This window comes from Pteropus vampyrus, unplaced genomic scaffold (genome assembly GCF_000151845.1).
Source record: "Pteropus vampyrus isolate Shadow unplaced genomic scaffold, Pvam_2.0 Scaffold6, whole genome shotgun sequence".
NCBI lineage: Eukaryota > Metazoa > Chordata > Mammalia > Chiroptera > Pteropodidae > Pteropus > Pteropus vampyrus.
In genome coordinates, this window is record NW_011888787.1 from 9,014,644 (window position 1) to 9,036,635 (window position 21,992).

At 33.2% G+C, this 21,992-nt stretch overlaps 1 protein-coding gene across 1 annotated transcript in view; it reads right to left on the reverse strand.

Annotated features, from left to right (window-relative positions):
- The window catches only part of STXBP3 (syntaxin binding protein 3), a 47,910-nt gene that overhangs the window by 5,111 nt on the left and 20,807 nt on the right, over positions 1 to 21,992 (reverse strand). Inside the window, exons 7-17 of the mRNA XM_011368069.2 lie at positions 19,641 to 19,795; positions 16,999 to 17,089; positions 14,213 to 14,337; positions 11,079 to 11,174; positions 10,878 to 10,935; positions 7,597 to 7,662; positions 6,731 to 6,811; positions 5,717 to 5,855; positions 5,327 to 5,433; positions 4,723 to 4,815; positions 2,961 to 3,046 (exon numbers count right to left, since the gene is read on the reverse strand). Of these exons, the coding sequence (XP_011366371.1) occupies positions 2,961 to 3,046; positions 4,723 to 4,815; positions 5,327 to 5,433; positions 5,717 to 5,855; positions 6,731 to 6,811; positions 7,597 to 7,662; positions 10,878 to 10,935; positions 11,079 to 11,174; positions 14,213 to 14,337; positions 16,999 to 17,089; positions 19,641 to 19,795 (1,097 nt within the window). The remainder of the gene's footprint in view (positions 1 to 2,960; positions 3,047 to 4,722; positions 4,816 to 5,326; positions 5,434 to 5,716; positions 5,856 to 6,730; positions 6,812 to 7,596; positions 7,663 to 10,877; positions 10,936 to 11,078; positions 11,175 to 14,212; positions 14,338 to 16,998; positions 17,090 to 19,640; positions 19,796 to 21,992) is intronic.

Genomic DNA, 21,992 nt, shown 5'->3' on the forward strand with positions numbered 1-21,992 from the left:
ACTTATGATAAAACTGACAAAACACCTTACCCCCATACACATACCTTCCCAAGAGCTTAAAAAGAATTCAAGAAAACAGGAGAATAGCATCTCAAAGAGTGGAGTGAAAATTACTGTGAACTAAGAAATTTACAGCCATCATGTAAGGACAAAATGAAGATAATTTCAAACAGACAAAACCACAGACTACCACCAACAGACCCAGGCAGGAGAAATTTCTAAAGGATATATTTCAGAAAAGAAGGTAACTGAGCCCCAAAAAGAGGATACAAGGGAGTGGTGGTGGTGAGCAATATAACATGAACATACAACTAAAAATAAAAATAAAATAAAATGCTGGTCTTTACTTTGGGAAGTAAAAAAAGACATAAAGTGAGCTAAAATAAAGTATTAAGATAACATTTAAAAGGTTTATGGTTTGAACTAAGTTGTTCTAAGGTTTCGGTATCATTCTAGAGGAAGGCAAAGATACTAATTAATTTCAACTTTGTCGAGTCAAAGAAGCATATTAAAATTCTAAGGATAACTGCTACAAAAATACAAACAGGCTATATAACTTTCAAACCAGTAGAAAAGGAAACAATAAAACAAAACTAAATAAAGCCCTCAATCCAAGAGAAGCACCCTAGAGAAACACTGGAATACATGTAAATGTACAAGAATGCTCACTACATACTGTTGGCAATGGTGCCAGTTTTGACACAGACTAAATTTCCATTGGCTGGAAAAGAAATGAATAAACTGACACTCATATAAGCATATACCAACCATGAGTGAAATTTTATACATGTATCAGTCTGGAATAAACTTCACATATATAATGTTGAGGAAAACCAAAAAAGTAAGTTGCAGAAGGACACATCATATGATACTATTTATATTAAGTTTAAAAACACAACTACAGAGAAAACTGGTGGTTATGGTAGAGTAGGATGGTCAGGAGATTCCTCTCCAAGAAAATAAGTATAAACCAAGGTGAAATTGTGAGGAAAACAAACATTTCACATCAACTGGAAATCAACTACAGGCAGACAAAAAATTCAGAAGCACTTACTCTTGAATATATGCTAGAATATCAAGTAAGAATGGTGGTGGTAACCACATGACCTCCTAGGCTGACACTGCACCCTATCCTCATTGTCCTCCCCCAGTCAAATTAGTTGGCAAAAACTATAAGCTTTACTGACTTGAGGCTGATTGTGAAAATCACCAGCTTTCCTGCCGGAGGTAAATGCTTGATTTGAGGTAGGGTGGCAGAGGGTGTACAAAATCCTGCAGCTCTGCTGGTTGAAAATGGCAGATCTAGTTCAGAGCAGGAAGGGATGAAGCTTTGGTACTCCAATGTTTTGGTCAGCAAATCAGTCAAAAATTTAAGGTGGGAAATCTGGATGTCAGAAAGCCAAAGAAGGCAAGGACAAGCTAAGCTCTCCACATACCCTTCCTTAGACCACCAAAATTATGCATGTGTAGGGAAAGCCTGAGAGCGCCCCAGGGGAAAAAAAGAAAAAAAGACTCAAGAACTGACTGTGACATGAAATGCATTCTTCAATTCACACTCAGCTTGATAAGCAGACAGGCTCAAGATACCCAAACACAACCTCTATCCAGATAACTTCCTGACCTCTAAACTATGCAAACACAGGAGCAATTACTAAGAACCAAGACAAAAAAAAAAAAAAAAAAAAAAAAAAAAATCACATTAATGGCTACACCCTGTGGGGGAGAATGATCTTACAGTTTAAGTCCATACAAGTTACTAAAACAAAAACAATTTAGAGTTGCTACATTATCTAAAAGGTCCAGTTTTTAACCAAGAATTAAAGAAATAGTAAAGTGTGATCCACATTTTGAAAAAATGCAGTCAACAGAAACTGACCCTGTGTGGACTCAGATGCTGAATTGAGCAAATTTCAAAGCAACTATTATAAATATAATCAAAGAATTAAAAATCATGCAAATGATTTAACCATAGGAATCTCAAGAGAAAAGGAAACTAAAAGAAGAACCAAATGAAAATTCTAACTATGAAAAGCATGAACGCTGAAATGAAAAAATACTAGATGACTCAACAGCAGATTTAAGATGTCAAAAGAAAGAATCAGAGAACCTGGAGATGGATCAACAGATATCATATTTGAAGAACAGGAAGAAAACAGATGAAAGAAAAGTAAACAGCTTCAGTGACCCAGGAGACAATGTCAAATCCTACAACACATTGTAATTGAGTTTTGAAAGGACAGGAGGGAAAGAGAAATGGGCAGAAAAAATTTTGGAGAAGTGATGACTGAAAACTTCCAAATTTGATAAAAAGTATTAACTTGTAGATCCAAGAAACTCAACAAACCTCAGGTAGAATAAACGTAAAGAGAACTCCACCTAGATATACATAGTTAAACTGCTAAATGCCAAAGACCAAGAGAAAAATCCTGCAAAACACAACTCTATACATCATTTGAAATACAAATATATGTAGAAAATGTACAAAGACATGTGGGTGAATGAGATGAATGATAAACATCAAATTCAGGATAGGGAAGAAAGGGAGAATAATCAAATCAGAGTGTGATATACAGGAAGCTTGAATTGTATTTATGATGATTCATGTGTTAAGGTGGACACTGAGTGTAAGGGTATGCATTATAATATTCTCTAGAGCTTTCTGAATGTTTCAAATATTTCACCACAAAAAAATTATCAAAAGGGTTGTGTTCTCTACTATGTGAAGGAAAAAGAGATGATGAGACACTCTTTTTTAGTTTCATAAAAATATTTTTCACAATAAAGTACATTTTCATATTGCTTGCCTGGACTCATTTAAAACAAGTTACAGTTAAAAAAAAACTGCCTCTTAAGTTTCTGACATGCCTCAAGGTGCCAATATAAGATGACTTGCATACCATTTCGATTACTGGCCTGCAATATCACACTGAAAATGTCACTGACTTGTTCCTAGGCTTTACCTTACAGCTCCAGAGCCGTTCCATACTGCTGGACACTGAGAACAATATGGCCATTCTTTTGAATCTAATCTATTATCGATGGCATCCTAAGGAAGAAAAGAGTTAACACCATCAAGAAAATGTTGTAAACTCCAGGATATTTTTGTTCGTTTGTTTTGCATAAAATTCAATTAAGGAACATAAGGATAAATATTTAATAAAGTAAGGTCAGCCCTTTTGAAACTCACAAATTTTACTTGCTTCAAAAATTAATGCAATCATTTACTGACTCATTAAACCGATATTTGTTGCATGCCTACATTTCATCATCTGGAGAGTCCCCACACTGGTGTGAAGATTCCAGGCATCTTATCAAGACCTTTACATCTAGAGTGCTGGGTTTTCTAAACACCATCGAGTCTGGACATACCTTAGGCTGCCGGAGGGCACAGCCTCGCCCCTCCCAGCGGTGGCTCTACAACAGGATATGCACCCTGGCCTAGGGGCACACACACAATCCAAGGGGGTGAGAGAAATGTTTTTTCATTTCATTTTTTTAATTCTCCTTTTTTAGGGTTACACTTATGATACACTGTGTGCATATACTACATACATTGTTTTATTAGTATAGTAATATACAGTTTATAAGTAAATAATCAAGTGCTGTAGGCTCGTGTCCACATTTTTTACGGTTAAGTGTGCATGATCAATAAAAGTTGGATATCAGCTTTACAGCAGGACAGTACAAGTACTATTAATAAGTAGGCGCAAGGAGTGGGCACAAGGTTCTCGGTAGTCTAAGAATATTTCAGTAAGAGTGCAGCAAACTATGAAATCAAGTTTCAGGAGATATCCTGAAGGTCTCAGATTGCCACTGAGCCAAAAGTGGATTTTCTGAATTTAACATGCAAATCGTTGATAAAGGGTTCGAGAAAGTCAGTTCTTATTTTAAAAATACCAGCCAAGAACAACTACTTAGTTTTATATCCTTGTTATGCGTGAGGAAAACTAAATTTTATGTTGCAGAAAATAAAGTCTAAATTCTTTAAATTTTTCATCTATGATTAGGCATGTGTCAATGACATAAAATTAGCCAAGCAAAACAGAAAAATCGTAGTAATAAACTGCACCCAATTAGATCCCAAAGGAAAGTAAAACTGGGGCTTAAGTCAAAGGAAAATTGGAATAAGTGGAACTATATGATAATGACTGAAGAATCAATTTTATTTTACTGATCTCATAATGCAATTTTTATTAGTCCACTTTCTAATTTCCTATAATTGAGTATTATTTTCTAAAAGCAGAGAGTACTAAAGGCATCCACTATCTGTTGGATATAATAGCAAACTATAGTGAGGTTTACATTTTAATCACAAATTCATTTCCAAGAATATTAGATTCTAGCACTTTCTAATAGTGACATATACAAATGTTATTTTGAACTTTCATTCAAATAAATTATTTATATTTTCATTCAAATTATTTATATTTCTGCTACATATAGTTATTTAAAACAACAGCAGTGTTTTCATAAAGCATGTATATGCTTTTTTAGTTTGAGGCAGTCAGTGGTGGGAGTTTTTTGAGGACTTCAGGAAAGAATCTTCAAGAATGTCCTCTCCTCCCCTGATCCCCAGATACAGCTTTCTTTTGTGAACCTTCCCAGTACTGCAGAAAATTCCTGATCCACAGATATGCTCAGACTGACAGATAAACATACAAAGAGTAAAGAGTACACTATACGAGGGCATTTGGGGTTTAAGCAAAATTTAATGAATTTTACCTCCAAAATATCTTTGATAAAAGGTGTCCATCGAGAAAGTTGGAAAGTTTCTTCTGCAGACCGATCCTTTCTTAATGATTTGCTTTGTTGAGACTAATATAATTAGAAGAAAAAATTAAAAATCAGTAATTTATTTAGTGATATTCTCCTGTTTTCTAACAGGTATTTAATTTACAGCAAATACTACATTGCATTTGACTTAAGATGGGAAGTGCCTACTCAATCTAAATAGTGCAGTCATATAACTTCACAGTATTTTGTTTTAATAATAAAATTTATAATAGTATCAGAAAGTATGTTTACTCAAAAGTGATATAAAACTTCATGGGAAAGAGTGAGATTCTAAATAGAGTCCTTTCAAAATTTGCTATAAATGAATAATAAAGAGAAAATCATAAATAGCAGATTACAACATAAGCCATAAGATATGTTTGTCCAAATTATTCATATATGGAAAAGAAAACAAAATTTTAATTTATTACTTACCAAATCTATAGAGTGAAATTAAGAAGACTGTCCACATGGATGCTCATGTAAGAAAACATAATGTAAACAATCATACATGCATATAATGTAAGTATATGCGGAATGTAAGATTTCTTACCGGGGGAACAATGGGAACACCAAGGTAAATCCAGTTACGAATCATGTCGCTCTCATTTTCTATCTTTACATTCTGGATCAATCTGTCCAAATTTTCTTCTGTAGTTCCTTAGATAAATAAAAATATAAGTCACAAAACTGCTACCACAATAATTTCTAGGTTTTAGGTATATCCGCGAAAAAAGTGTTCTTTAAATAAAAAGCAAACATTTAAATTATAGACCCTTCAGTCTTCTCTCGATTTCATTTTTCTTTTATCTTAACCAACTTCAGCTACTACCTCTGAATTTTCTAAGATTCTCTTAAGATCTTTAGTAAACCATTCATTGTAAAGTGATTTTAGAACTGGGTATTCTAATATATTCATGGAAATAAACAAAATCTCCATTACCATTAATACTGAAGATATAGAGTAGGATTGCTCTTATTTTATCATAATTATCATGATTTTTGTTGAGCAGAACTGGAAGGAGTACTCGCATAGAATCTTTCACCTTCTGTCCTTCTGCATCAGTTCCAAGTGCCAGATCCTTATTGAAAATGAAATAGTCAGTGGTCTATAATCCAAATTCATTTTCAGTTTAAAATATCTATTATTAAATCTTCCCAAATTTTAATAGAATACTGATGACACTTCACAGGAAAATGTGGGCATTACTTATAAACTACTGATTGTAGAAAATGTAAAAAGTCGAAAATATAATTCAGAGAAGAAAATCATTAATTTAAACCTGTGCTAATATAGTAGCCATGAGCCACATGTGGCTATTAAGTACCTAAAATGTGGCTAGTCTGAATTAAGATGTGCTATAAATTAAAACATCAGATTCTGAAGACTTGGTATAAAAAAAAGGAATGTAATATATTTCAGTAACAATTTTTATATTGATTACATGTTGAAAAGATAATATTTTGGATGTATAAGGTTCAGTCAAACATATTACCAAAATTAAGTACACTTGTTTCCTACCTTTTTAATGTGACTACTAGAATATTTAAAATTACCATGACCCGCATTCTATTTCTATTAGACAGCACTGATCTAAATAGTTTCGCATTATAGAGGAGCCTCTTAAAACAAGTTAAATGTGCTCATGCGGTACTCTGCAGGATGCGACATTAAATGCTGCACCTACTGAGAAAGGCCTGCCAACAATGGTACCCTGAAATAATGCTCCAAATCATCCCATTCAACTAAAATGCATAATCATAGATTAGGAGGGACTTGCTTATTACTATGAGGCTGCTTAGCTACTTGTTAATGTTGGTGGGGACTGATGTATTAAATAGGGCATAAAGAGGTTCTGTGACTCAGTGTACTGTATTGAGCAAAGTTAAGTTTTACCTTAAAAAGTTCACTCAAGAAATCTATTATGTATATAGGTATTTCCGACCCCGCACGTACCTGTTCAGTTTTGCAGAGCTTTTCTATATTAGACTTGAATTTATTCATGCAATCTTCTGCTAAGTTAAGATGGACAACTTGCTGAAAAACAGAAGAAATCAATCATGTAAAGCATTTTAATTTCTTTTTGCGCAACCGATAATATTAAACTTCTGAGATTGGCCTGAAGGAGAGTAAGGGCTTGGGTGGAAAAGAAGGTACCATGTAAAGCAAGTAAAATAGCTCAAGAAAAGGAAAAAAGTGAGAATTAACATGACCTATAAGGGGCAATGAACAGATAGCAAAAGATTGGGTGGAAGGATAAAATTTATGTCAGGTTTATGAGTAATAAAAAATATAGTGAATATAAAAAGTAGTGAAGTCCTTAAAGTCCTGCAAAACATGTCTGAATTTATATTAGTTCTTGATTAGGGTGCAATATGATAAAAAAAAGTGTAAAGATTATTATGCTAATGACTCATAAGAATAACTGGAACAGCAAAAAAATATTTATCTGCCTACATAGCTTACCCTTAAATATACCAATATATAGCTATTAATTTATAGAACCAAATAGAATAACAACCATTGGTCAATCCAATGCTGAATTTTCATATTATGTTCATAAATGCTAAACTTTCTTTGTTTGGCTGTTCAAGACAAAAATATAAAAAAGTTTCAGTTAGATATGGATACACTGAAATTCTCTATATAGTGAATATTATTGGAAAGCTTAGATATTTGAGATATTTCTCAGGCCTAGAGTGTGGTTTTAGAGGGCAACTAACACCAAGTATTCCATAACACCCACAGATAAACCTGACTACAAAAATAGATGGACTAATAAACTAAAAATGACAAGGTATCTCATATACAGTCCTGCTTACCTTAGTAATCTGTTTACGGAAATGGGGCATCTTTTTCATCAGTTGAGCAAGAGCACTAAGTGATGTCTAAGAAAAGTCAAACATTTTAAAATCAAACTTATGATTCAGTTATTCTATATAACAACTTTAAAATTCTGCAGTTTTAAGTATTTATCAATTTACTAAGTATTTGGCAATTTTTTAAAGAAAACGAATTCAAGAAATTTCCAGTTTCAGCCACAATAAAGTAACAGATAACAAATTACTCTCTCTATATAAACAAAAATAAAATTGAATAAAATAAGTAAGACGATAGCTTTCAGGTAATGGATAAAAAAATCGTTCACAGCTAAGATACTTGAGCAGAGGAAAACACAGAAGGTGGTCCCTGCAATCAACCTGGCTTTTCCCTGGGACATTTTCCAAATCACAGTGCAAGGAAGTAGAGTTCGAAAGAAAAGCAATATTCTTTCTGGAGAGAGGGAAAAAAGATCAGAGTTTGGGACTGCTAGGTAGGATTTGGGGGGAAAGGTGCTAGAGAGAAAAGAGCCAGATACTACATAACTCAAAGATGTATAGAAGGGTTGCCTTTGGATCCTTGGCCAAATACTAAGCTGCATATGTAAAGGGAATGACTCTTAAAGGCCTAGCAGGGAAGAACTGCTGGGTGACTAAATGCTGGACAAAGATTTCAGAGGGGTCTCAGTGCTGAGAAGATACTGGCATTCTTTGATCCACACAAAGAAGGGTCCTAAGTGAACATCCCAGATATTCAGTACTAAAACTATGTCTTTGGATTAGTGCAAGAGTGAAATTCACTCACCATAACACAGCCTACATGAAGTCTCAACAGAATCAAGGTTATTCATCAGCAAATTAACCACCTGCTAGAATAGAACTCAATACTCTTTGTAGAGAGAACATCATCTAGAACCTCTGCAATGTATCATCCATAATGTCTAATACACAAATATTACTGTGAATGTAAAAGAGGAAAAAATGATTGACACTTAAATGATAAAACAGTCAATAAAAACAGACCCTAGATCATCCAGATGGAGTTAGCAGACAAGGATTTCAAAATAACATAACAGAGAAAAAGATGGACTAAATGGATGAAAAGATGGAGTGTTTCAATAGAGAATTAGAATTTATTTTTAAAAATTCAATGTATGTCCTAGAACTAAGTGCAATATTTGAAACAACGAACATAATGAATGACTCTCAAACATTGCTGGTGGGACTGTAAAATGATACTGTCATTCTGGGAAACAGTTTGGAAGTCAAACATACATTCACCATAAGACCCAGAAATCCACTCTTAATTACTGACCCCAGTGAATGGAAACATTGTTCACATAAAACCTGAATATTTATAGTGGTTTTATTCATAACTGCCAACAACTTGAATTGTATAGTATAAAGGGGGATCTTTACTTTATAACTCAATTTAAAAAAAGAATACATTAAAGGGGTTTAACAGCAGACTAGAAACAACAGAAAGAAGTAAGAGACAAAGTCAGGTTAACAGAAAATTCAACTAAAGCACAGAGAGGGGGAAAAAAAAGAAAAAGAATGTAAGGAATGTAGAATATGGTCAAAAAATTTAAAACACACGTGACTGGAGTCCTAGAAGGAGAGAGAGAGAAAAGAATAAAATCAAGATGATAGGAATAATGGCAAAGAATTTTACAAATATAATGAAAGTTACCAACCCAAGCTCAACAAACCAGAGGAGGATAAATATCAAGAAAAATATCAGAGCACATAATGGTCAAATTGCTAAAAATCAAAAGATAAAGAAAAAAGGCACTTTATCTTCAGGAAAATACCAATAACATGACAGCTGACTTCTTTAACAGGAATTATGGCAGCCAGATTAAAATTGCTGAAAGGAAAAAGAAAAACTGCCAACCTCGAATTCTAAATCCAACAAAAGTTGATCTCTGAAAAATTTGCAAAAAAAAAAAGATATCCTCAGATAAAGACAAAGACAAAAGTTGAGGAAAATTCATCCTGTTCCTATAGAAAACCCAAGAGCAATAAAGACTAAATAACAACAGATTTCATAAATATGTTGGCAATATAAGTCTACTGAGAATTTAAAACAATAATAACATCTTGAGTTTATAATATATGTTTAAGAAGATATATGACAAAAATAGCACAAAGGAGGAAGAAGGTAAATGGAGTTTTTAGACTGTGATAAGAAAATGATATTTTATGATGATAAAAAGATAAATTCAACAGATAACTATCTTATAATTCTAATTAACATGACCTCATCAGTTGATACAGCTTCAAAAGTTAACAGGATTATAAAGAAAATCAAACTAATTCACAGTCATAATCAGAGATTTTAATATACCACTTTCAGTACTGATAGAAAAAGCAGACAAAAAAATCAGCAAATAAATAGATTTGAATAACATGATAAACCAACTTAATTTAACTGACAGAATTTGTGTTCTTTTCAAGTACACATAGGACATTTACCAAACAAATTTCAAAGGACTGAAATCATACAGTGCATATTCTCTGGATAAGGTATAATTAAATTACAACGCAATAACAGAAAGATTAAAAAAACAGTTGGCAACTTAAAAATAGAAGGGAATTTCCTTAATCTGAAAAAGGATATATTTAAGGAACCTAAAACTAATACAGTACTCAATGATAAAATATCAAACATGTTTCCCCTGAGTTTAGGAAATGAGACAATAATATCCTCTATCACCAGTTCTGTTCTACGTTTTAGAGCTAGGAGGTATTAACTACTAATAAAACTAGTTTAAAATAAAGATTGAAAAGGATAAACTACATTTTTTCACAGATGATACTACTGTGTAACCTTCTGGAATAATGAAAATGTTCTACACCTTGATATACCTTGATTTAGGTGGTGGTTCCACAGGTGTGGGGTGTGTGGGTGTGTGTGTGTGTGTGTGTGTGTGTGTGTGTGTGTGTACACACATACGTGTAAAACATAAGGTCACTGAGTACACACTTAAGATCTGTGTATTTTACTCAGGTAAATTATACTTCAATATAAAAAAAAAAGCAAGAATGTATTAGTGAAATTAGCTAAATGGCCTTTTAAAAATTAACTTCAATGAAGCAAGAGAGGCAAAATGTCGCTAATTGTTGAGGCTGGATTATGGGTACATGGGAATTCACTTTTTCTACTTTTGTATATGTTAGAAATTTCCATAAATGGAATGTCAAATAGATAAAATAAAACCTTGAAACAAATCTTAAAATTCATCATCAATATTTTGAAAGTTAAATTAAAAGACTCTTACCTTTCCTTCTGTTGCTTTCTTTGTTGATGAAATTTCCTTCATAAGCTTGGGAATTTCCCTGTTGAATTGAAAGAATTCTTTAAACTCCCAAGGTATAATTCTTTACAGAAATATTTTGATTACAAAATGTACTATTATGTATTTGATGTCCAAAAAATACGGAATAAAAATAAAAATTAAAATTAAAATGGGTTCACATACTCTAATACAACCGCAATATGCCGGTGTCGAATTCTGACCCAGAGGTCATCGTCTTCTTCAAGGACTGCCTCCTTTTCTTTCCCGTCTGTTTTATATCTACGAGTAGACAGAATTATAAAACTTTGGATTATTTTTCCTCCAAAAAAGTGGAAAAAACATTTTACAAATAATAATTTTAAGATAAAGCTCAAGAACTGAAGAGTACATATTCACTATTTTAGGGAGGTAATGAATATCTACTGAAAACTAAGGCATAACCTCATCCTTACGTTAAAAATCAAAGCGCTATGCCTACCAAGACATTTTTACTTTCAAATGTTAGATTAAGCTGTTATAATTACAGAGTTTTACGTTAGCAAAATGGTATTTTATAAAACAAAAATTCAATGTTCCACAATCAACTTTAAGAACAAGACTGAGCATACTAACAATGTGTTCTAACTGCTTAAAATGATTTTAATAACCATCAGCACAACTATCAAACATTCACTGAGTGAGAAACAGAAACGTCAGTCCCAATGTAGCCTATTAAATACTGAAGGTGTTCAGAGTTGACACAAAATTCACAGAAATGTATTATGTTTCTATATCCTTCCCTAACCTTATAACTACATCTCCTTTAACCCATTTCCCATTTAGAGGAAAAAAAAAAAAAAAGTGCAGCTCATCGCCAGCATTAATTCAATTTTACATAAACACACTGTCTGAGACTGAAGCAAATCTGACTGGTTTTCAATGTGAAAATAAAATATAAAAACTGTTCTTGGAGTTATTTCTAAACAGATTTTGTTTCTAATCCTAGTGTAACAGAAAGGTATACATAAATCGGATTCATCAAATGAATCCTCAGCTAACAGACTATTCAAGAACGATGTTAATCATGTGTAGAAATGTTACGTTTTCTAGGATTTGACATGTTCAGTGATTGAGAATTCCTAAATTTTGTAAATGGAAATACAGCTACTAAAACAGAATGCTATAAATAGAATGATGTCATTTGTTTCCAAAGACTATCAATATACTAGAGTGATGAGAAAATAATAATAAAAGCAAGATATTTTGTGGCAAAATTTGGGGGTAAGGTTAGGACTATAACCTACAAGTTATCTCAGAGTAAACACTGCAGCCACAAGTGCTGGCGAGCATTCATGGAGCGAACAGGAAATGGGTTAAAGAATGAGAAAGGAAATGATAGAAAAACTAATGTAGCCATAAAAAAACTGTGATTGCTTTAATGGGTTCTAATGAAGTGAGCAGCAATTTAAGGGGTTCATGAGGTAACTTAAAAATGGACTTCGTGACTGCTCCCCAAATTAACTTCTCCCTTCTATTTTCCTGTTTTCCATCTGGGAAGCTAGGGAGATTCAACCATCCTGGGACTCAATTTCCTGAGGCAAGATTAGGAAGAATGGCACTAAGCTTTCCTAGCTCCCACTGCAGACAATAAATATAGATTTCTGCTGTATGAATACAATCATTTCCACAGCCCCCCAAATTACGGGTCCTATCTATAAAACCATCTACCTAGGTGGTCATAATTACAGATGTCTACAGGTGGAATGACTGTGCTTAATTACAAGACTGCACTAAGGATATAAGCCCTTTTGTTATTTAAAATGTCATCTTCTACTTATACAATATCTTTAATCTTTGATTTATAAACAAATATTAAGATAGCAAGGCTGACCATTAAAAGACAACAATCCCATTTTAAGAGTACATTTAAAGGGGTCACCAAGATGAAAAACAGATTTTGGGTACTTAGAATTTCCTGCTTTGTACTCTATTTCCATTAAAATTGTGACAGCACAAACTACAGGGAGTTCATGCTTCCATTTAGTCTTATCCCTGGACTTTTTTGATTCATAAAAAAGGAAGTATCGACAGCTTTAAAAAAACATAAGTCTCTCTCTTTCTCTTAAAAAATTAAACCTTGCGTTGCTTGCTAGCAAACCTACAAAGATAAATATTTTAAATACTGGGTTAGAAATGTCTGAAATGTCTGTCTATAGTCTGAAACCAAATCCTTTCGTGTCCATCAGTTTAATTCTTTTGTAAATCTCTTCAGCAATGCAGGTTTAGAGACCTAAAGGATAAGAGAGGTAATAATATCCCTTCTGAATAAACTGCATGAAACTATTTTTATTTTAGAAAAAAGCTATGTTGATTCCTCTACGTCATCTCATTAATTCAAACACAGACAAAAACTCAGAAACCAGGATTGACCACAATGCAAATAAAAATACGATAAAAAATACAAAATCAGTTTAATAATATCTGGTTTAAAAAATATTATTATAATTATCACAAGTGTACCTTTTAATCTATTAAAACTAGTAAATTAAATATAAAATTTCAGAAAACAAATTTTTCACTTTTACTACTATTCTCAAATAGTAAATCTTAGCTAAAAAATGCCAATTTGGATTTAGTGACTATGATATCAAATAACATGTTATATACATATGCACATGCATATACACACTCATATGTAATACACAAAGATACAATAAAGTGGGCCCTTGATAGAAAAGCTATTTTGTTTTTCATTTAGGTTTCTATTTCACATTACTTTTAAAGTAAATGTGCTTATATCAGGGTTAAGTCAAAATAGGTACCAAATTGCTAAAACTGTCTATCTCAGTTGCCACCCTATTTATTTTTCCAGCCTTTTAATCTCTTTAAATATATTAGTTGACAAGACACACATACAGATACTTCTTAGTGTGTTATTCAGAAGAATAACCAGTTTAAATATGGTTTCCAGTTCAATAAATATAGTAGTGGGCCTAGTATTTACTCTTAACATAAGTGAAAAGTCGAATTCCACCTGTTAACAAATGTAGCTTTGTTGTAGACATAGTGAAGGAAGCAAATACACCAAAGAGCTTCAAAGAAGTCAAATTACCCACTAACTTACATTACAAAGTCAAGATATTTTTAATAAATTACAATTATAAGAAAAAGAAAAGGATATTTAATAGATTATGATTATAGGGAAAAGAGAAGGATAAAGTCTCTGAATAAAAATGGTTACAGAGGCTTTTGATCTCTGGTGCCTGCACCAATCATTAAATGCTCAGAGCCTCTCCTGTTTGTATATGCCCTTTATATGCCCTTCAAGTTATACTTGCTTGTATGTATCATTCTCGATCGGCAGTAGATCATAAGCCATTGCCTGAAATGTCAGTTCATGCAGGACAGTGGACACAGGATCAAAGCCACGATCAATTATTAGGAGCTGGGAATGAGTTTTACTCTGGAATAACAAGATAAAATTATCTTAAGAAAATTCAATTTCTTTGTGTGAGCACATTTTAATATCTTAGAAAACAAAAGCAGATGTTTCTTAAATTGTCACCTTCTTAAGACTGTGAAGTTATATAAAAACAGAAAAATCTGAGTGGTATAACGGGAAAAAAAACAAGACTACAAAAGCAAACGCTTTTATAATTATATTAAGAGATTATATTCAAAAACATAATATTGTGAAAATTCCTTCTAAAAAGTAACAGTTTATATTTAAGTCTATTTTCTTAGGAATTCAGCTCTATAAACACTAAAATTGATATAAATTATGAATAGTAGCTACTTCTTGAGCTCTTTGTGCTATACATTGTGCCAAGCAAGAAATACAAATATTAATTCTTATAGCAACCTTGTGAGACAGGTATTCTTATCTCCATTTGACAATGAGGGCATTAAGGCTTAAAAGTAATTTACCCATATTGGTGGGGGTGGGGGTGGGGGTGGGGATCACTTCTTAAGTTTTATAAATGCAACCACTACGCTATATACCTGAAACTAATAATGAATGTCAACTGTAACTGAAAATTTTAAAAAAAAAACTTGCCCAAATTACACAGCTAGTAAGACACTCAAACCATCAGCTTCACTCCATGGCCTGCGCTCTTCTTAATCATTATGCTATTTAAAAAGATTATACTGATGCCAGCCAGCTAGGATGATAAATCGCAATGAAAGCCTTGTTATCATTAATTCACAAACAGCATTAATCATTAAACAGTGAATAATATTGCTGGGAAAAAGAACTGCTAATATCATTATCTTTCATACTTCATTTTAAAAAGTAATAAATTCTTTGGATTATTATTCAAACCATAAGAGATAACCACAACTCAGTAGACAAACATTTCCTATTTATTTATGTACAGCAGAGGTAAATTACATAGGATAGATCTTTAAAATTTTTTTATTTGACCATTCACTCAGCCTACAGAATCAGACGGATCTGGGTTTCAGTCCAGCCTTGACCACTTCCTTGCTGTATGACTTTGGAGAAATTGCTTAACTGGTTAATATCTCAGTATTCTCATTTGTAAAACAAAATATAATCAGAACCTCTGCTTATAAGATTATTGTAAAGATTAAATGTTATAATACAATAAAACACTTAGCACAGCATGGCACTTACTAAGCCCTCAATCTCTGTAAGTCATGAGTCTTCAGAAATTTGGACAGGAAGAAGACAGTGCAGTATGAGCGCTTTACCAGGGCTTGGGATTATGAAAGGATGTGGGAGAAAGTAATACTTGACCTGAAAAGTCAGGAAAGGCTTCAAAAAGGTGGTGACACCTTATCAGCTCTTTGAATGAAGGTATTAAACGTTTGAAAGAATGTATCATTTCCCAGGCAGAAAGAATGGAAAGGATGTTTATTAATTTCGTGGATTTTGCCTTTTTGCACTGAAATCATGAAAAACTAAAGGAATATTTAGTAATATACTGACTGTATATCTCTTCTCTCATTCAATAAACATTTATTTACTGTGTTATGTGTACTACTGAGCCATTGTCTTCATAACTATAACCAACAATGGCTTTCACTAGTAACTGTTAAAGTTCTAAACTAATATACCTAAGTTTACATCCTCCATTCTAGCCAAGTTGTTTGTGGATTCTGCCTTTTTCTCTGTGCCTCTGCCCCAAAAATCCTATTCTCCAAGCAACAAAATTGCTCTTATATCATATTATACTCATTCTTCAGGTTCAAGGGCCTCTTCCTCTTGGATGCCTCCTAGGACTGCAGTTAGAATAAGATTTAGCCACAGCCTATGTTCCCATCACATTCTATGTATTCTTCTTTCATTCCACTTATCATATAGCTTTGTAATTGGTGGCTTCTTTGCCCATCTCCTCTTCTAAACAATCAACATTTTCTTCCTTTCATGCTTTCGAGACTGTCAATGGTTTCCTAGCGCTCTGGCACCACCACTGTCAATCCCCTCAGGTTCATCATTCTCCAACCCAAGCCTAAATTCTGGTATTTCACAGGTTCTAACCTTAGTCTTTGATTACTTTATACTATCTTCATCAGGTAAGTAAGAGCTGCCATTTATTAAATTTCTATATGTGCCAAACACACGTTAACTCACCTAATCTTCATATCGACCAGGCAAGGTTTATGTTACCTCACCCATTTTAGAGATAAAAATACAACTCAGAGTAAATAATATGTCCAAGGTCACAGAGCTAGTAATAATACGAATAATCATATTTATTAAATGTTTACTCAATGATAAGTATTCTAAAAACTTGTATTAACTCATTTAATCCTTTCACCACTTTATAAAATAGGTATTCTCTCATTATCCCTATTTTATAGATGAGAAAACTTAGGCACAAAGAAGTTACATAATTTGCCTAAACTGACATATCTATGAATTAAATGACAGAGCCAGGATTTGGACAGTGCTTAATTTCAAAATACATACCTTCCCCACTAAACTACATTACCAAGGTTTCTACTACCATCTATATTAAAGACTCCCAAATCAATACTGAAGATCTATGTTAATGATTCCCAAACTAATACTGGAAAATAAATGAATAGTTTCTTTGGTTTATAAAGGAATAAGTCAGACTTTATACATAATCACTATTTGCCTTTTATACATTACCTTTATTAGGCTCTTTTCATCAGTCTTGTAGTAGTTTTCAAGTTTTTTTTCAACAAGCTGGGCAAGCTTACTGGCATTATCTAGAGGTTTACTAGAAATGAAAAAATATCTTTCAAGACACAGTTGACAGTATCATAAAGTTGAATTCTAAAATTAAACCATGTAATTTATTAATTTAAAAGATTTTATAAATATAACATTGTATCAATTTGTCTGGATTTAATAACTGTAAACATCACATATGCTTCAGCTTGTTTTAAATATAAAGGTAATAAAATATTATAAATAAAATTGCAGTTCTGTTCATTCCTCCTCCAATTCCTGTTCTTCTTCCCCTACCTCTACACCCCACTCCCCAAGGCAATCACATTATGAATTTGGTGTGTGTTCTTCCTATCATTACTATATGTATGTGTGTGTGTGTGTGTGTGTGTGTGTGTGTGTGTGTGTGTGTACATTTAGATATATATATCTATATTTTGATATATATACATATATACATACATATACACACAGAGTTTTATATATGTTTTAACAGTGGATGTTTTTTACTGTTATATATGCTTGAGATCTATATATGTTGACACATATCAAATCTGTTCATTTTAGTTCTATATAGTATTCTATCACATGATTATACTGGATTCTATGTATTCATTTCCCTAAAGATGGACATTTAAGTCATTCTGAATTTTATCCTGTTGTAAACAACATTGGAACAAATATCTTTGTATATATATCTCATGTACATGTTTCTCTAGATATATTACACCTAAAAGTATAACTGCTGGGTCACAGAGTATGTACATTTTCAGCTTTTCTAGATACTACCATATTATTCTCCAAATTAGCTGACGAATTACCCCAACCACTAATGAAATTTCCCCACATTCTCTCTAATATCTAGTCAACTTTCCAATAGTCTTTTGCATTAAATCTTATATGTAATTAAATGTCTTCTAAAATGATGAAAATTGTACTCTTAACTGTAATTTCATGAAAAGCGGAAAAGGCTCTTCAATTAGCACACTAACCTCAAAAATGGTCTCACTGTGAGAGCTTCAAAGTGTTAAAGAACCTCTAGGTTTTATACTTTAAAAATAAATAAAAGAGCAACCATAAAGAATAATTTATTACATATTTTGTCTTAAACTATTTTCAAAAGGTAATAATGTAATGTTAGAATTATACTTTAAAAGTACATAGGCATAAGGAATACTTTGCCAAAAAAACAGGCAGGATTTTGAAAGCCTGGATTACTTAACTATTACGGTAACTCAAAACAGGTCCATAGGTGAGCTATTAAATTATAAATTAGTTATATTAACTCATTTCCTTGAACAGAACCAATCACCAAGAACAGAAGCTTGAACAGAGACTGAACTCTGGCAGAAGATAAGCCATTTAGCTCTCTGCTCCACTGGGTTCAGAATGTAATCAGCAAATCACCTATAAGAAAAAGAATGTTTCCAATATCTGAGTTATGAGTAAAGAGCTTGTTGGGTAACACCAGAATTAAGGGGATTTACTAGATTTTGTTTAAGTGTTTAAGAGTAATGTAATTTAAATATAAAGTACTACATGAATTTCAAATTAAACAATTCAGCTTACTAACTTGAGAAATGCCAATGTTTAAAGAACCTTTTAAAAGAGAAGTGATAATCTTTATTAGTAAAGTATATTTACTACCACCATTTATTAATGCCATGCACTATTAGTGCTTTACAGATATTAACTCATTTAATTCTAATAACGACCTTATAAAGTGGGCACTGTTATTATTCCCGCTTCAAAGATAAAGAAACTAAGGTAGAAGGGTCGCACAGCTAGTACAGATTAAAATCCAAGCTGTCTGGCTACACACGACAGTGTGGATGACTCTCAGAACGTAACGCTGGAAAAAGAAGCCAGGAGCAAAGCATATCATACGATTCCACTTTATCAAGTTCAAAATCTGGCAACCCTAAAATATGTGTAAAAGTCAGGATAGTACTTATCTTTTGGGAGAAGAGAGGGGGTGGTAACAAGAAGGGATTATGAGGGGGGTGTCTGAGATGTTATTAATGTTCTATTTCTTGACTTTGGTGGGTTAGACGGGTATGTCCACTTTGGAATGATTTATCAAGCCATATACATATAATTTATGCACTTAGCAGTAAACTTTATTTTTAAAAAGAAGCTAATAAATAAAAAGTTCCATAGTACTAAAGTCAAATTTTACTTATTAAAAAAATCCCCAAAATATATTTAAAATGGCCACTGGGATTAGACAGTATAGATACTGAGACACTATAAACCATATTCAGATAATATGGCCACTTAAATTTGGTGAAAACTTAATAAAACATTAAATGTAAGACTGTAAACCCTATATGACAACAAAGACATTCCTTTAAGAATTCCTTAAACTCATGAAAAAAATGCCTATAAGTCATACTAAATTTAAGCTCTGAAATTCAGTAACAGAGGCTATTAGTTACTCTGAAATTTAAACCTTGCATCTTAAATTTCCTATATGTACAACATAATTTTACAAGAAAAATAAATTCTGCAAACTAATACGCGTAAGCACAGAGACATTACTTACCTCTATACTGGAGAGCAAAGAGAAGGCACAACATAAACAGACACTACTGTCTTACCTTCTGTATCTCACCCCGGGATTTTCATCCAGGGTAGCGCATACTGTAACTATCTGCTCAGCCATAGCTTCCATTATGGCATCTTTTCCGTTTGCATTACTGGGGTCTGGACTGTAACAGTAATAGAATGCATCTGGTACATCAAGAGTATACACCTAAGTTAGGCCAAAAAAAAAAAGTCACATTGTCAATTTGGAGACTTCTTAAAAATATCAAGAAAAATGCAGCTATTATTTGAGACATTAAAAAAAAAAAAATACTTGCACTGACCATGCTGTTTTCCAAAATGACTGTCTTTAACTTAATCAAATCTCATTTTCTCTGTCATCTCTATTTCATCCTTTCTTTTTTCACTCTCCTTTCCTGCTTAGTCTACCTCTCCTTCATTCTTGTTTCATATACAGATAGTACTGTTTGCTTTTAACTATGTGAAAGAATCTGAGGTAGCAAAACTAAAATAAAACTCTACCTGGCACAAAGAAATACAACAAAGCCAAAATTAGTCTATATATTTGACATATACTAAAAATCTTCTAGAGAATAACCTAAAAATGTTCCATCGTTGATCATATTTTCAGTTCTTTAGCTTATACTCTTCATGTCCTTAAAGACACACCTTGTGCCACATATACAGTGAAACCTTACAGACACATTTATTCAACTAACAAAACATTTACTTATGTGCAAAGAATTGGCTTAGAGAATTACTACTATTGTGTTATTTGAAGGATAACAAAATAACAAAGGAATAACAAAAGAAGCAGCTCCCTAATTAGAGTTGAGAGTTCCTCATTAAACTAACTTTAATTTTTTTAAACAATGATAGTAATCACTTCTTAGCCCAGGATAATGTAGAGTGTAAAAGTAGGTATGTAATAAACATGGTTAACTAATAAATTATAAATAAGCTCCCTTGCATTTCCTTTCATACAAAGTGATTCATTTCTCTGAACATAACCCATCACTGAGAGCAGCAGCCTGAACATGGACTGAGATTTCGTTGTAGCTAATCCACTCGTGTCTGTGCTTCTCAAAGTCTCGGTCACTGTATTTACTGCTAACAAGCACCCTACAGCTTGATGGTGCTTTTCTCGTAACACACTATCCTACTGCGGTAGATAATATTATCTGTTCAAAAATACTAACTGCCCCTCCCGGCAGGGCCCGTCCCTATGGGAGTATACTTCCCACTCATTGATGTCAAGCTTGTCTAGGGTCATTGGAATCTGACCAGAAGTGACACATGCCACTTCACCACGGAAGCTTTAAAAGCCATTGTGCGGCTCCACCATCTCTCTTTTCACTTTGCGTCATCTCAGACAGGGGCTACTCCTTCAGCCTCAGTCCCAAAAAGAGGATATAGAGCAAAGCCCCAGTCAAACCGCAATGCACAATAACACAAATGGGAAATAAACTTCATTGTTGTAATATACTGAGATTTTGGGAGTTGTTACCACAGTTTAAATTAATCCAAGCTATCTAATATTCCGATGAACCAAAACAAATTTTGGAACTTGTTTTCATTCCACGCACACATTTCTTTCCCTTCCTTCTCCCCGTCCTTCCCACTTTCCATCACCAACATTACATGTTTCTTTAGACTATTACTAAATGCTTTCTTCATCTTTATGACTCACAATCACCTCCTTAAATACAGACCCCTGCAACTTCCATCTACATTTTTTGCTAATTTTAGCTCTTTTTCTACATAGAGACCATCTAGCACCCTCTCAACTAACTATACCAGAAACTATACCAGACTCCGTACTCCCTAAGGTCCACTGTAAACAAACTTCCCTATATTCTTGAATGCTGTCTAATTGCCTTAACATATACATGGTAGCATTAATTACTGTAAACCCTCTGAAAGGTATTCAAGAGGAGAGAATCAACTTCCTTCATCTCCATGTATCTTATAAATGTGGTGAATGGCCAACTTTTCTTCTTTGGAGCACACTGTATCCGACTGTACCAGTCTAAACAATGATCTCCTGACTTTTATTTTCCATAAAGACTTTAAGACCAGTCCCACAGTTTTCCACACCTGCCCATTTTCTGCCACCATTCTTGGTGGGACCTGGAGCCTCCTACAACACGGTCCCAACCTACCGAGAGAGAGACAGCCTTACCTATCATCATACCCTCACACTTCTTGTAATCCATTTTTCCTGCTGCTCCCCTACACTTTCCTGCTTCTGTATCTTTGCACTCAGTCTATTTTTACTTTTCTAGAATATTCTTTACCTCTTCATTACTACCTTATGAAATCCAATCCATTTTTCAAATGTTTTCCCATTCCCATACCAATTCTTTGAGGAAGCAGCCATATGCCCAGTTAAAAGACTAGGTCTA